The sequence below is a fragment of the Nuphar pumila genome, chromosome 6, assembly GCF_984573655.1.
Source record: "Nuphar pumila chromosome 6, dmNupPumi1.hap1.1, whole genome shotgun sequence".
In the NCBI taxonomy this organism is placed as follows: Eukaryota; Viridiplantae; Streptophyta; class Magnoliopsida; order Nymphaeales; family Nymphaeaceae; genus Nuphar; species Nuphar pumila.
The window spans coordinates 125,114,471-125,129,989 of NC_143254.1; the positions used below are offsets into that span (position 1 = coordinate 125,114,471).

General features: G+C 34.7%; 1 protein-coding gene across 1 annotated transcript; it reads right to left on the reverse strand.

Moving 5' to 3' along the window:
- Positions 1-2,594: 2,594 nt before the first annotated feature.
- Positions 2,595-15,307, reverse strand: LOC149836068 (uncharacterized). Its single transcript, XM_090009700.1, has 12 exons — positions 15,208-15,307; positions 14,749-14,846; positions 14,572-14,655; positions 14,311-14,447; positions 14,065-14,137; positions 13,845-13,890; positions 13,651-13,760; positions 13,430-13,537; positions 13,260-13,319; positions 11,081-11,142; positions 6,779-7,088; positions 2,595-2,912 (listed from the first exon to the last, which is right to left on the reverse strand). Exons 1-12 carry the CDS (start codon positions 15,305-15,307, stop codon positions 2,595-2,597), a joined length of 1,506 nt encoding a protein of 501 aa, XP_089865826.1.
- Between the last annotated feature and the right edge of the window lie 212 nt (positions 15,308-15,519).

Below are 15,519 nucleotides of genomic sequence, written 5' to 3' on the forward strand. Positions count from 1 at the left end.
AGAAGGCTAAAATATATTTAAGGTCTTCATAAAAAGATATGAACATAAAATATGTACAATTTGCTTCAAGTTAAAGAGTATAGAGAAATTTGACTTGCAGTTTTTTTCCTTCGAAACCCAATCTCTCTTCTCAATAATGAAACTGTTGTTCTCTCAATGAAACAAATCGAACTTTCTGTTTTGCAAGTTTTCTCACCAACAAAAATAAGAAAAAGACCACCTTATTTTAATGCTAAAGGGAAGCAAACAAGAACCCAAATTGAAAATCCAGTATGCAATACAAGTCAAGAAAAAGGAGCAAGCACAGAAGGCAGGTTTTGACAGAGCTTAGTCGCAGAACACACCAACTTCAATTTAGCTAGCTTTCTTGTTCAACCGTGGCACTCCTACTGCTAGTAGAAAGTACAATAACATTATGTTCCTTTCAAAGGACGGGGTCCAAATCTACCACAAATTTTCAATGTGTTCATTTTTTTGTGTCTGGAATGACATGCCTCTGAGTTTGGGCACATCATCATTGTTAGAATTTTCATGTTTCTGGATGATATAGAAAAGTTGGTGGTAAAACGAGGATGAAGTTCCACTGATTAAAATCCAAGCCCACATGGTAGATATACATAGTGATATTTCAGATGACAATGTTTGAAAATCTATATAACATTAAAGGTTGGGTCTATAGAGATCATGTTTCTCAAATGTAGAAGGGAAAATGTAATGGTTGCGTTCAGGTGTGCAGTATTCTGTAGAACCACTAACAGTTTCCAACTGAGAAGGTAGGAATCAGCTTCCACCAAACATGGTCTAAAGACATCCTGAACTTCTCTTTCACCAAAACCCAAACGCTACTGTAAATGTCAAACCTCTGTGTGTGCATGCACGCGGGTTCCACACCCGAATAAAAATGATAGCTGAAAAATTATGGGGTGGCCATAAAGGGGTGTGTGATTTTTTTCCTCATCATGAATGGCCACTTCTACCATCCTCTCGGCACTCAGAGGCGTTTGTGTCAGCCCATTTCATAAGAAAGAAATGGGGGCTCTTTCTTGCAGAGGGTGAAATGAACAAGTGGGATTTCTGCCATGGGGCCCCAATGGAACCCACACCTAACATATGTTTCACCCCATTTCATACGATACCTCCTCCTGGGGAATGGCTTTTGCACTATGACGTCCCCTTCATGTGAAAGCCATCCCCCACGCGGCTGCCTGAAACAAACGCCCCCTTATGGTTGAAAACTGTCTCTCTCTCATCTATCAATTCTCTTTCAGACTTTTCCACTGTTAAAGTCCCTAGAAAATGATGGATGCATATTGGACTCCAACTTTGTCATTTTCCATCCACTCGACCCAACAACTCCCATCCTTGTGTATGTTTAATAGAGACAATATTTCTTGAAATAGTTTTAAAAAACAATAAATGTGATCCAAAAATAATTAGGGAACGCTTTTATATCAGTGCCAGCACCCACTGGATTTAGCCGGCCAGAAATTAGAAAGTTAAAAGGCAACCATGTGACCTATTTTTAGTTTCCTAGAGCCCATTTGTTTCATTCCTATGGAAGGGAAAGGCCTTTCATGGGAAAAGGATGGATTTCTAAAGCCTTCCCATGAGAATGCATGCATATAAGGGGAGGTATGGAAACATTTTTGCACATGAAAAGGGCTAGGCAGTGAGAAAATTTGGGGCCGCTTGTGCCATCATGGCACTTTCTCACCATGATAATTCGATGTTTGTTTCACTCATGGTTGGGAAATGAGGGAAAAGGATGCCAGCTCAGCAATTTTCCATAAAAATTGCACGAAACAAACATTCCCTTAAAGTTCTTTCCCTCTTTTTTGTCAATGCTTGTGGTAGACTACTTTTTTTTGGATAGGCAAGCTGGGGTTAGGCATACACCACCAGTTATATAATCATACCATTGGGATTTGAACTTGCAAAGTCCCAACACAGGCTGACGTGCACTAACTGCTCCTACCAGATAAGCGGAGCCCTGTTGGTAGTAGACTGTACTTTCAATACTCTCAAAATTGTATTAAACCTGCATATTTTAACTGTGATTCTCCAATGTTGATCAATATGGAATGGACCAGCTAATTGATACTAGAGCAGAAAACAGTAGCTCAGCTCCTCACAAGAACATCAGGCCTGGTTTGATTAGCAGTAATGACAAGCTAACAAGTATCAACAGGTACCAGTTGATACTGCTACCATTAACCTGTTTAATTTCTTCATAGGTCAATGGATATCATACATTTCAAGGGATGAAAACAAATGTTTCAGTTTTTATAACACGAAATATATGAATATATAAATTTATACAGAAAAGGCAGGCAACAAAAAGAACATAAAAATTAAGCCCACGAGGGTTTCACCAATCTGGCAGGGGCGACTTGTGAACATCTCCAAGTTGATGGGACATCATGAGTTCGGAACACAAGGGTGTGCATCCTTTGCAATGAGGCTGAAAAGCTAGGTGTACTCCCATCAGTGAACTCTGTAAGCGAGACAGTTTTTCCCTATTTGTCCTCCAAAAAGAAAAATATTCCATTTATCCTCGAAAGAAAATTTAAGAAGCATGAATACAAAACTTGAACTCATATGAATAGGCTTGACAGCGCTGGATGATGTTTCTTGGTGCAAGCAACGTGCTCCTTGTGTTTTAAAACTGCGGAAATCTTAATGTCCTGCTTCTTTGTGCAAGCAGATTGCATTTTATGTTGTAAAAAAGCATTATCCATTGTTTCCATTATAATTCTTCCGAGAACGAACCTGACTTCTCCTCTATCTCCATCTCCAAGCAACTCATAATCAACTTCAAATCTGTCCCTTTTTTCTTTTATACCTTCAATGCCATTTTGAAAGACATCAAAAAGTTCAGAGGCCCGTTTACCCATTCCCAAGGTCACGACTACCTGGTCATACAAAAACAGTCTTAGACCACAACATTCTGTAAAACTTCCCCCAAATTAGCTAATTAGAGGTGTCATGTACTCGTGTTGGAACTTTTAGACCACAACAGTGATGTTGGAAATTTTGGACAAGATTAGTTAAAGAAGATGCAAATTACAGGAGTATAGCAGAATATCCTAGAAATTACCAACATGAAACTGCTATATTTGAAACAATTATACAGGCATAGACATCAAACTAAGCTTCTTAGATATTAAAAAAAAAATCCATTTAATCCTCCAAGAACAAAAATCTAGTTACAGTGGTTCAACGCACAACTTATCTACATGAACTAACAGAATGCAACTTTTCAAGAGCATGAAAATTGCCCAACCCAACTTGTCTCCAAGAATACATAGAAACCAAGAATGTGTTATAGTCACCTGTATCTTTCAAGGTAATTTCTCGGTGAGGGTTTTTCTTGGAGATATTTTCAAAAAGTGATTTTTCTTGGGAAATTCTCGGAAGCTATGAATAATAAAAAAGATTTTAGAATATAAAAGAAACAAAAATATACTTAAAATATAAAAAAATATGTTTTTTTTAATCTCAAGAAAGATCACAATAATAGCACAATATTTTAGCTTCTTGCCAATGTTGTGAAAAGCGTTGAGGTGTAGCGAGGCTCCTCCACCAAAAACTGAGGCGAGGCGTAAGCCTAAAAAAATATCTAAAAATATAAATAAATAAAAAATGCTTTATTGATGAAGCAACGACCAATAAAAAATAGAAAATCTCAAATAAATACTAAAAAATATCTCAAATAAATACTAAAAAATATGAGATTACACAGCACTTCTTCTTCTTCTTCTTCTTCTTCTTCTTCTTCTTCTTCTTCTTCTTCTTCTTCTTCTTCTTCTTCTTGAGCAAGGAGAGACTAAAGACAGGAAAAAAAGGGAGGCTCCTGATCCTAATTAGGGTCGGGGGCCTCCCTATTTGCCCCCAAAAATTGGTCAAATGGGGGCTTTGACCCCATTTGACCATTTAAAAAAATGGGTGTGCCTCGCCTTGAGGTGTACACCTCAAGGGCTTTGTGCTTTTTACATGCGCCTCAAGGCACAAGGGGCCCCGCCTTGAGTTGAGGCATGCTTTTTGTGCCTTGAGGCGCATTTTTAACAACACTAGTTCTTTCAATATTTTGAAAATCTGGGGTAAATATTGGCTGACCTTGAAATACCAATAATATTGTGATATTTTCAAAATATCGGTGATATTGGTGACTAAGGATAATACACAAAATTATCCATAGTCACTTAAAATATAAATAAACAATTAAAAAAAGGTTTTAAAATATAAAAGAAACAAGAAGATATTTAAAATTTATAAAAAAAAAAAAGTTTTTTGAAAATATCACAATAATAGCACGATATTTTAGGTTCTCCCGATATTTTGAGGATCTCGGGAAAATAGCGGCCGACCTTGAAATGTCGATAATATTGTGATATTTTCAAAATATCGGTGACTACGGATAATACACAAAATTATTGTTGTGAGAGGCACTTTAGTCTTTCACTTGTAACCTATGTCACACGGACTCGGCTAGGGGGTTGACACGGGTGCGGCTTTGGACACGGTCAACGAAGAGTCGGACTCGGTCAACGCACCGGGGCTGAGTCTGTCCACGTTTTGGACTCGGTCAACATTGACCGAGTCTATATTTGTCCATTTTTAGGGTGAAAAAACTAAAAAAAATGAATTTTTTATATATTTTTAAAATATATATATATATAAAGAGACCTTGTTGTGTGCACAGTCATAGACTGTGCTCTTTTTTTTTTAAATATATATATAGCCGAGTCCCCGTGTCCAAAAATTTTTAAATTGCGCCGCACCCGTGTCGCACCCGCACCCATGTGACATAGCTTGTAACCAAGGTTGTAAGTATCGTATTGATTATCTGTATCGGTCAGGCCCAAAGTAACATTGTATTGTATCGTATTGTAAATTTTTAATTAAAAAAATCAAAAAATCTAAAAAAAATCATAACACATGAAACAATGATGAATTGTACAAAATACAACCATAAAATCACATTTATTTCTTTACGAGCTGCATAAGACATCACCAAACAACAACTAATACAGAATCATAGATAATATTGCATGCATATCTCACAAGAACAATGCCACAAGACTTATACTTTCATATATATATATAAACAAAAACAAAATAACCAAGTTTATGAAATATGATTAAAAAAAACGATATGTATCATACCGTATCGTACGATATGGTATGATACAGGGGGTGTATCGTACGATACACCTGATACAGGTATGATGCACACATGTATCGAGATACTTACAACACTGGTTGTAACTACACTTAACTGGGCATTAATCAGCATTATCTACAGAGAAATCCCAAATCTCTGTCTTTCTCCTTGTCAATAACCAGCATTTCCATTCAGGAGTAAATGGTATTGGTGACATGTCTAAGCTGTCATAAATTTTATTTTAGGACATCCAAAAAATCGATAAGATTCTGATATTAGGATGTTTTTCTATCAAAAGTTTAATAAGGTACCTAAATTTTAGCATTTCCAGAAACTACACCAAGGATGTGAAATGCCAAAAATTGCACTTACACTTTTATATATCATTGCAATGTTGCTGCTTCCAAAATAAATATATTATGTTATATTTATATATCATTACATTAAGATATCTAGGATGAGTTGGAAGAGGGGAGAGTAGATAAGTACTACCACATTAGTTATTGAGATAATACTGTTAATATGTAGGTATCACCCAAATATTTTCTCCTTTCCAAAATTACCAGATCTTGGAAATATTGGGTAATTATTAGAATCGAAACCCAATGTTACAAGTTTACAAAATATATTGTGTAAAACTACAAATATACCCTACAAGTTATTAAATTAGGGTTCAAGGAATTAGTCTTCCATCCATTTATTTCAGGAAAGGATTTTATTTCAACTTCAACTAAATAATTATTTCACATAAATGTGAGACTATTTTCATTTGAACTTGAGACGTACTGCCCAGCAAAATCAGGCAACGTTTCATTTGAGCTTAGAAATGTAACAAAATCAAGAAATGTGCAACATTGAGGGTGCATAGATAGTCCCACTTGGCTAAGGCTAGCATCAACTACAATAGTCTAGGAAGCTGACCTTATGTCATAAGGTTGCTCGTCCAAGTATAGCTCAGCAAGAAGAAAATAGGAGCTAGGATTTTAAAATATGAAATATACTAGAACAAAATCTTTAACCAAAGCATGTAGATTACAAAATAAACAACAGGGAAGCATAGAACATACAAATGAAGAAACACATTATGTAAATTTTGATAGCTGATACCATGTTATATACTTCATACTAGATAGCAGACTTAATGCTTTGCTTTCCAAGCACAGAGATAACCAAATCATAGTGCAAGCCACTCGCAAATGTAGGCATTGTAACTTTCAACACCAAAAATGCCAGTTGCAATTGTTGGCACTGTAACAAACTCGATGGTGGACTGTTATTGAGCATACAAGCCACATATCCATGGCTCTACAGCAACCAATGTAAGGTTTTCCCAACCGTGAATATGAGCTGGACTCTTGGAAGCCTTATGTTCCAAAAAATAATCCCACTTATTCAAAGATACAGTGCACAATTGGAGGGCTTTTGCATTATTATAATGATTAAGATGGAGTGTATTGTATGTTAGTATATATGAACTGTAGAAGTTCAATTAACTTCTAATTATTACATGGTACAAGTAATGAGATTTTATAACAAACACCATGTAAATGCAAAAGGCATGTCTGACAGGTGTTCATACTCTCAAAGAAAACAAGCCCAGAAAGTTGTACGTACCAAACCAGAACATGGAGAAAGTGGGTATCTGCCCATGGCTTCAAGAAGACTGTCTGCCTTGGTTAGAGAATGTATAGAGGATTTCGCCAATGATGCAAAAGAACAAACTTCATTTGATAACTGTTCATCGGTCATCTTTTTTGACTGCAAGATTTCAGAGGCATATATGGTTTCAATTTCAGCTTTTTTTCTTGCTAACTCCACTGCCTTCCTCCCATCTCCGAGATACAAAGCAAAACAAAATGTCCAAACTACAAGGACATCTTGGGGATGATTTACTAGTGCAAGGTGAAATGCTAACAGCCCAACCCTGTCAAACAAGAACATACATCGTTAGCTACTTCTATTCATGCAAGAATATTCAAAAGGGAATCATATTAAATGGAAGGGATTGCCAACATCACTAATGACAACTGCCATAAATTCAATCATGCAAAAGATAAAACTAAATGCAACAAAAACATCGAAATGAATTCATAGTTAGTAAAAGTGTGCCTTGCCTCAGGACAGGCCCTCCTTGCCTTGACACAGGCTTGAGGCACGTGCCTCTTGCACCTTGAGGTGCATGCAAGACTACGAGGCAAGCCCCAAGGCCAAGGTGCATGCCTCTCAGAGGCTGGTCAAATGGGGACACCCTCATTTGGCCAATATCTTTTTTTCCTATTTAAGAAGGAAAGAGAAAAGGGCATAGTTGGCAAACCCGGCGAGTCGACTTGGGAATCGCCCGAGTCGACCCGGATCGGAGCCCAACTGCATCACAATTCAAGACTGGTGATCCAACCCATTAAATAAACCCAAAATACCCTTCGGTCATAAAAGGTGTGCCATTCTTCTTCTCACTGTCTCTCCCTTCTTCTTCTCAAATGGACAGTGTGTGTCCGTGTGCTTACTGTGTGCATGCATGTGTATTTGATTTTTTTTGTGCATTAGTGTATGACTGTGTATGTGTGACAGTGTGTGGGAGTTTTTTCATTAGATATCCATGGTTATGAGTGTTTCAGTAGATTATGAGTATTTTAGTAGATGTGCATGCACGCTTAAAAAAATAGTTTGATGATTCTTTGCATGAATTTTGTGTACATGCTTGAAAATTTTTGCTAGAATTTGCTCTAAAGGTAATTGTTGTGTATTTAAAAGTGTATTTGCACATATGTAAAAGTGCATTTACAAGTGCTCTATAAGTAATTGTTGTGTATGTACACAATATATATATATATATATGTGTGTGTGTGTGTGTGTGTGTATTCACTGAAAATATGTGAACTAGAGTATGAAATTTTCATGGGGTTTTTTCTTAAATTGCAGCGTACAAATGTGATCTAGATGCTTGGTTTTATAGAAACCGATTCTTAGATCATCCGATTATGATGCATAAGAAGGTTCTTTTTAAGGCTTGAAAATCAATGGCTCTGAATTTTCATAAATATTTAAGCATTCAAAAATAACATTTTTTCATAAAAAATACATGAACCAACAGTTGATTCCTAGCAAATGGACCACGCCAAATACATAAGCAGGGTTAGATTTGCAAAAAAAGTGTCAGAAATCACACTTCAGTTAACATATTTCCAGTTTAACATATTCTAGTGGCCCTATGTATAGTAATGACAGGGTGCTCCCAGAGCACCTAGTCCCACCTAATAGAAGCTTTAGATTTTCAAATTGCTTGAACTTTTTTCGTTGATCGGATAGAAAACATGTTTTGGATCATGTGATTATAGCATACATGTAGGTTTTTTAAGACCTTTAAAAATCAATGGCTTACAATGTACCAAAATTTCATGGCTTTAAAAATCCTATTTTTATGTCCAAAAAATATGATCTGAAGCATGATTCCTATCAAATAAACTATGTTGAATACATCTATAAGGTCTGATTGAGAAGATGCAACCTACAACTATGATTTCTAGTATGTGGGAGTAGGTACTCCCGGAGCACCGTATTATTACTCATATATATATATATATATATATATATATATATATATATATATATATATATATATATATATATATATATATATATATATATACCATGACACCTTATGGTGGTACACACTCTTGTTTGTATGGATCTAATTCTATTTAACCACCAAATGATAAATTTAACCGTACAGATGAGTTAAGCATAGTTTATTTAATATCTGAGTAAGTTTTATCATGTCTAATACACCATAAGATTCATTTTTTAGATGGTGAAAAATCAATGGCTCACATTTCTGGAAAATAAGGGTGGTTTAGAAATGGTATAAAACATCATATTTGAGTCAATTCTAACATATGAAAATAGTAAATAAGACATGCTAAAACATCATCCAAAGGTTAGAATTTTCTTTTGGAGGTTAGATCTATGCAAATCAAGTGTCTACCACCATAAGTTATGGGGGTACAGGACCACCATAGAAACACTATATATATATATATATATATATACTTTTTATTAAGTGCATCTGCTTGTGTTTTATAAATAAATTGATTATTTACTCTAAAAATAAAATGATGTCCTGGTCATTTCGGAGTTGAAACATGGCAATCTATGTAACATGAACACTTCTAAAAGGGCAATGCACCCGTGTCGCATCCACATCGGTGCAGGTGCGACACTTGGACACAGCTTCTGTAGTGTCAGGTGCAGTCAACCATACTTGAGTTCACTTCTGTCCGAAAATGGACTTTGTTAACCCTAACCAAGTCCACTTTCATACATAGATATGTACTTACATAAATACATACACACAAAAATACATACATGGTACATATGTAAATAAATAAATAAATATATTTATATATTGTACCCCCGCACCCAAGTTTTTGAAATTGCTGTGTCGCACCCTTCACACCTGCACTCGTACTCGCATCCGCACCGCACCTATGTGACAGTTGGCAATGCATGCCTGTAGGATAGTATATTTTGCATTAACTTTGCATCTTGATGCTAATATCATTTATTTGTTGATGTTGGGAAATTAGATTGACATAAGGAACTTGTTACTTGCTCTTTGATAAAAGCTCATATTTTATTGTTGGATACTTAGATGGATCAAGTTATTGCATTGATGTTATTGCTAGATATTAGTTTCAGTATGTACTTTTTGTTATTTTGTTGGTTCATCAATAATACATTTGTTTATATTTATTTGTATTTTTTACATAACTTCTTTAAATGTTGCTAAGTTTGTTAATATTTATTAGCTATGTCACAGGGATTTGGCCAACAGGGTGGCTCAACTCGACTCGGGTGCAGGTGCGGCACCCGGTGGTCAATGCACCCAGCGTCATAACTGTCCATTTTGGACCAAAAATAAAAAAAAATATGAAAGTGCCACACCCAGGGTTGGCTTTTTATTTTATTAGAGTTACTGTTAACTGTTAAAACTTATATATATAATTATATATACCCTCCCGCACCCCCGCACCCAAGTTTTTTTAAAGTGCCGCATCGCTGCACCCGCACCTATGTGACAGTTTATTAGTGAGAATTATGCTTTACACATCATATTCAGGTAGTACGCCTTGCCACGATTAAAAGCTTTTCACAACATTTAAAAGAAACCACTCTACAAAGACAGCAGAGCCAACTGAACAAGATATCATTCTAGACCTATCTTCACTAGTAAAAGTAACCAACTTATTCTGTAGGTAAAGTGGTAAACCCTCTAAAAACACTTTCTGCAGGAGCATTTGTTATAATAGGCTTGATTTTGAAGTTCGGAACAGGAAATGACAGTCCAAACTGCAGAAGCATTCTAAAAACTGTGTATGTTTCAAGAAGTCTACCAGGATACTGTAATTCATTCCTCGATATATTATTGCTTTGCATTGGCAATACAAGACAAAACCATGTGTCCAACAATGTTAAATGCATAAAATAGCATATAAAACTCACTTAATGGATAAAGCAAGAAGATCATTGTGTATGAGATTGATTAGGCAAGTGAAAGTGGACTTCTAAACAGCCTGCAAAATGCAATTGCTTGCTGTTGTGGCATCAATTATTATCTGTTTCTTTTTTATCCTCCTTTTAGTGAGTAAACAGCAATTTCATTAACTTTAAGAAGAAGTGAACAGAAAAGGAAAAAAGACATTATATAAGAAATTAAGCCTGACCACCATTACACATGGCAGCCTCCCATATAAATAAGAACCTGTCAAGTGCAGTTAAGTTTGCCTACCGTTACAGAAATATATGTTTGAACTTGATCAAAAAGATATATTAGATAACATATTCTACAAAAATTAAGGTCAAAGCAATCAAATAAATCTCTTATACAAAGAGTAACCACTAATACTAACACTGGCTTACCACAAACAACAATGACAGGGGCGATCAGAAGCAAGAAGTTTATCCATGTTACCCAATAGATGCTGCAAAGGAGAACAAAACAATAGTAATAACTATAACAACAAAAATTACTAATCAATCAATATTGGAGAGTTAAGTTTTAACTTTTAAATAATTTTCATGATAAAGAAGATGGTATCTGAATATTTCAGACTTACAAAGATATCAACAAAATGTTTGCAATCGTACAGATGCACAAAATGCATGGACAAGGGCCTAATTTTGAATTGTCACAAAGATCTGTAAAGTACTCCAATTAAAGAACCAAATAAAAGCAATTAAATAAAAAAGAATTCATGGAATAAATAAACCTGAAAGGGTCCATCCCAATGAACTTGAGAAGGGTCTTTCTCTATACTAGAAAGAAAACCATCATTTGCAAATAACAGTACATATCATCCCAAATACCCATGTGTTCCCCCTACAAAAATCGTTGTTGAAAGCCAAACCCTCAAATAACCCCAGAACAGTGTTATCAAAAACACGCCTTGAGGCACAAAAGGCATGCCTCGCCTTGAGGCGCGGCCCTCTGTGCCTCAAGGCGCAAGCCTGAGGCGCAAAAAAAAAATTACAAGATTTCTGAGACATAATCAACAAAGTTTTTGTAGGTTAATCTCATATATTTTCCAGTTATTTCAGTTATGTAATAAGTTTCTTAGTATATTACTATATTTTAACTTTTGTTGGTTAATCGCATATATTTTTCAGTTATTTCAGTCATGTAATTAGTTTCTTAATAGATTTTAACTTTTGTTGGTTAATCTCATATATTTTTCAGTTATGTAATCAGTTTTTTAGGTACTTTTATATGTTAATCTCATATTTTTTAGAATAATCTCATATATTTTAACTTTTAGTCTTTTATAGGTTAATCTCATATATTTTTCAGTTATTTCAGTTATGTAATCAGTTTCTTAGTATATTTTAACTTTTTTTGGTTAATCTCATATATTTTCCAGTTATGTAATCAGTTTTTAGTTACTTTTATATGTTAATCTCACATTTTTTAGAATAATCTCATATATTTTAACTTTTGTAGGTTAATCTTATATATTTCCAGTTATTTCAGTAATGTAATCAGTTTCTTAGTATATTTTAACTTTTGTTGGTTAATCTCATATATTTTTCAGTTATGTAATCAGTTCTTTAGTTACTTTTATATGTTAATCTCATATTTTTTAGAATAATCTCATATATTTTAACTTTTTTGGTTAATCACATATATTTTTCAGTTATGTAATCGGTTTCTTAGTATATTTTATCTTTTGTTGGTTAATCTCATATATTTTCCAGTTATGTAATCATTGTTTTAGTTACTTTTATATGTTAATCTCATATTTTTTAGAATAATCTCATATATTTTAACTTTTGTAGGTTAATCTCATATATTTTCCAGTTATATAATCAGTTTTTAACTTTTTAGTTACTTTTATATGTTAATCTCATATTTTTTAGTACTTATTTGAGATTTTCTATTTCTTATTGGTTGTTATTTCATCAATAAAGCATTTCTTTATTTATTTGTATTTTTAGATATTTTTTATAATTTTTGTAAAGTTTTCAAAAAAAAATTTGAGGCTTACGCTTTACGCCTCGCCTCGGTTTTTGGTAGAGTGCCTCGCTACGCCTCAACGCTTTTCACAACACTGCACCAGAATAACATGCCATAACCTTAACACTTAGTGGGCCATTTTTTTTTAACTTGTGAACTTGTAAATCGATGAAGAAAATATGTGATTCTAAGAATTGAAAGTCATTACAGTAAATATTTCAAAACACGTCTCAATTTTCATTTAACAATAAATAACTAAATGTAGTCTATCATATCTTCCACAAACACAGTTTTCCCAGAGATTCATCAGTAAGGATTGAAGAAGAACTGAAGCAAGTTCGATCGATGATTCAGACAAAAAGACAGAAACTAAATGACATTAGCAATATGTTGTCCCAAATCTTTAAATAAAAAGATTTATTTGTTCTGAAATTAAAATCTAAAACCAAGTGCTGCCTTCTATGAAAATAAGACAAAGCATGCTAGAAAAACATAAGTTATTAAAGTGCGATAAAAAAAACCACTGGTTATAAATTCCATATAGAAGTGGAAGTTTCCATCGAAGACGAAAAAACAAGAAATACATACCATCAGCATATTAGCACTTCCAACAGGAGAATTCTTTGTCTGGTCAGTCAAATAAGCTTCCTGCAATCCAGCACCAACTACTTCATGAGGGATGTTCAGCTTACAAAACATTTATGAAAATAAACACTATGCTAAAAAGTAGTCGTCTGAGCTATCGCTCACATGCTCACCTGAATTGGAAGCAAAAGCTCAAGCAACTTGAATTTCCGAAGTAATTGGAAAGAAGATTCAGCAGCTCCATATGCTAGCATGTAATTCATTTCCATGTTTAACCGGCTCTGAATAACAAAAAAGCATAGTACATGATGTACATTCCAAGGAGCAAGTAGATGCCATACTGCACAAAAACCCATAGACTGAATCAGAAATTCAGTCTTTGCGATTACGGTACCTTACTTAGATGAACAATGGATGAAGAAAGATCACACATTGCTGCTGCAGTCTGTTCAGAAATGGTCAAACCAAGACGAGCTGTAATCCTTACGCCACGTAATATTCTAGCTGGAAGTCAAAGTTGCACTGTCATTACAGAACTGAATTCAGCTCCAGGAATTGGGTCAAAAATCTTGCAGCACAAAGACCTACCACAGTCTTCTTTAAATGACAAATGAGCCGCAGTTACAGTTCGCACCTGAATATGCATTTTTTACACTACATAAACATTTTGATATCTGAATCGACTTAATTAAGGTTTTAATAAGCAGAAAATAGATACATATTTGTGTGAATGAATACACATACATATAAGAGAGAGAGAGAGAGTAGAAAAATTATAAGAAACTTGAATAAAGTTCATTAAAAGCACCTTACACATCTTCAGATCACGTATCCCATTTGCATAGTCGTAGATTTTATTAACAAATGGATCGTAGAACAAGCTGTTACCAAGAAAACATAAACAGCACAGAAATAAAGACCAGTTTTACAGAAGAGCGTCTACTGTATGACTTGATTGCAGAAAACTAACAAACTAAACAAGCAGATCTAAAACAGTAAAACCATGACTAGTTAGTTACGACTAAAAAGATTGTTCAAGGAGACTACATCATACCAATTAACTGTGAAATCACGCTGCATGCAATTTCTCCAGCGAACAAAGTCCATACTATTGCACCCATTCGGCATTTGAGAAAGAAGAACTGATTCATCCTCCTCAATATGTGTGTCACTTTTTTTAAAGCTAGAGACCTGAGTAATTAAAAAATAAAATAAAATGGAATTATATGAGTTGAATTTTATGCACCAGAGAACCTAGCCTTCGGCCTCTCCTCACAGTCAAACCACAAACCAAAAAGTTAAGCGACAAACAAACCTCAACCATAGAGCCCTGAATCTGGACTTGACATATGGGAAACCGTTTCCCAACAATTATGCAACGATGAAATATTTTCCTGATCTGCAAAATCCTAGTGCATCCAATAGCATCAACTCCCAGTAAAAATTTAATATTATTTGAAGTTCCATTTCAAGCTCATAGATTTTATAATACCTGTTTAAGACCAGCAGTGGTGATCACATCAAAATCTTTTGGAATCTTCTTCAGTATCAAATCTCTCACACAACCTCCCACTAGATAAGCTTCATGTTCTGCAGAAGAAATTAACAAATATTCTCCACTTAGAAATATGTCTATGCCACTTACGCCATTGCATCATCTTTTCCCACTAGTCAAACTATTGATGAATGTTAAACTTGATCAAACGCCACATACTTTCTTGCTCAAAACAGCCAACTAGTAGATAAATCTACCTCTACTTTTACTTACATAAAAAAAAGATGAATGCCAACATCAGAACCAAGGATTAACAGATTCAAAACGAAGTCGGTAAGTATGATACAGTACTGGGAACAAAAGAATTGCAGGTGAAAGAGACTGGCTAAAACACACACACAAAACAGCATTTTGAGACACCAACTCAAGATGTTCAATATCACACCAAACACGCACCTTTGCTTTGAAGAATTCTCAGTACAGTACATGCAGAAGATGCGATAGATGACCTTGTTATCCCTATAGACCTCGAATCGATTGCTGTCCATTTAGACATGTCAAAGTCTACATCCAGAAAGAACGTGCCATTGTGAAAAAATACACCATCACATTAAATAACAAGTGCTTGAAAGTAACATGCCCAGAAAAAAAATTTAGATGCAGAGGCGAGACTGTAGAATTCAAATAATCCCCAAAAAAAAGGTATGACAAAATCAAATGCCTAAAGAAAAGTCTTATCCTTTTTTTCTCTCGAAATATGCACCAACT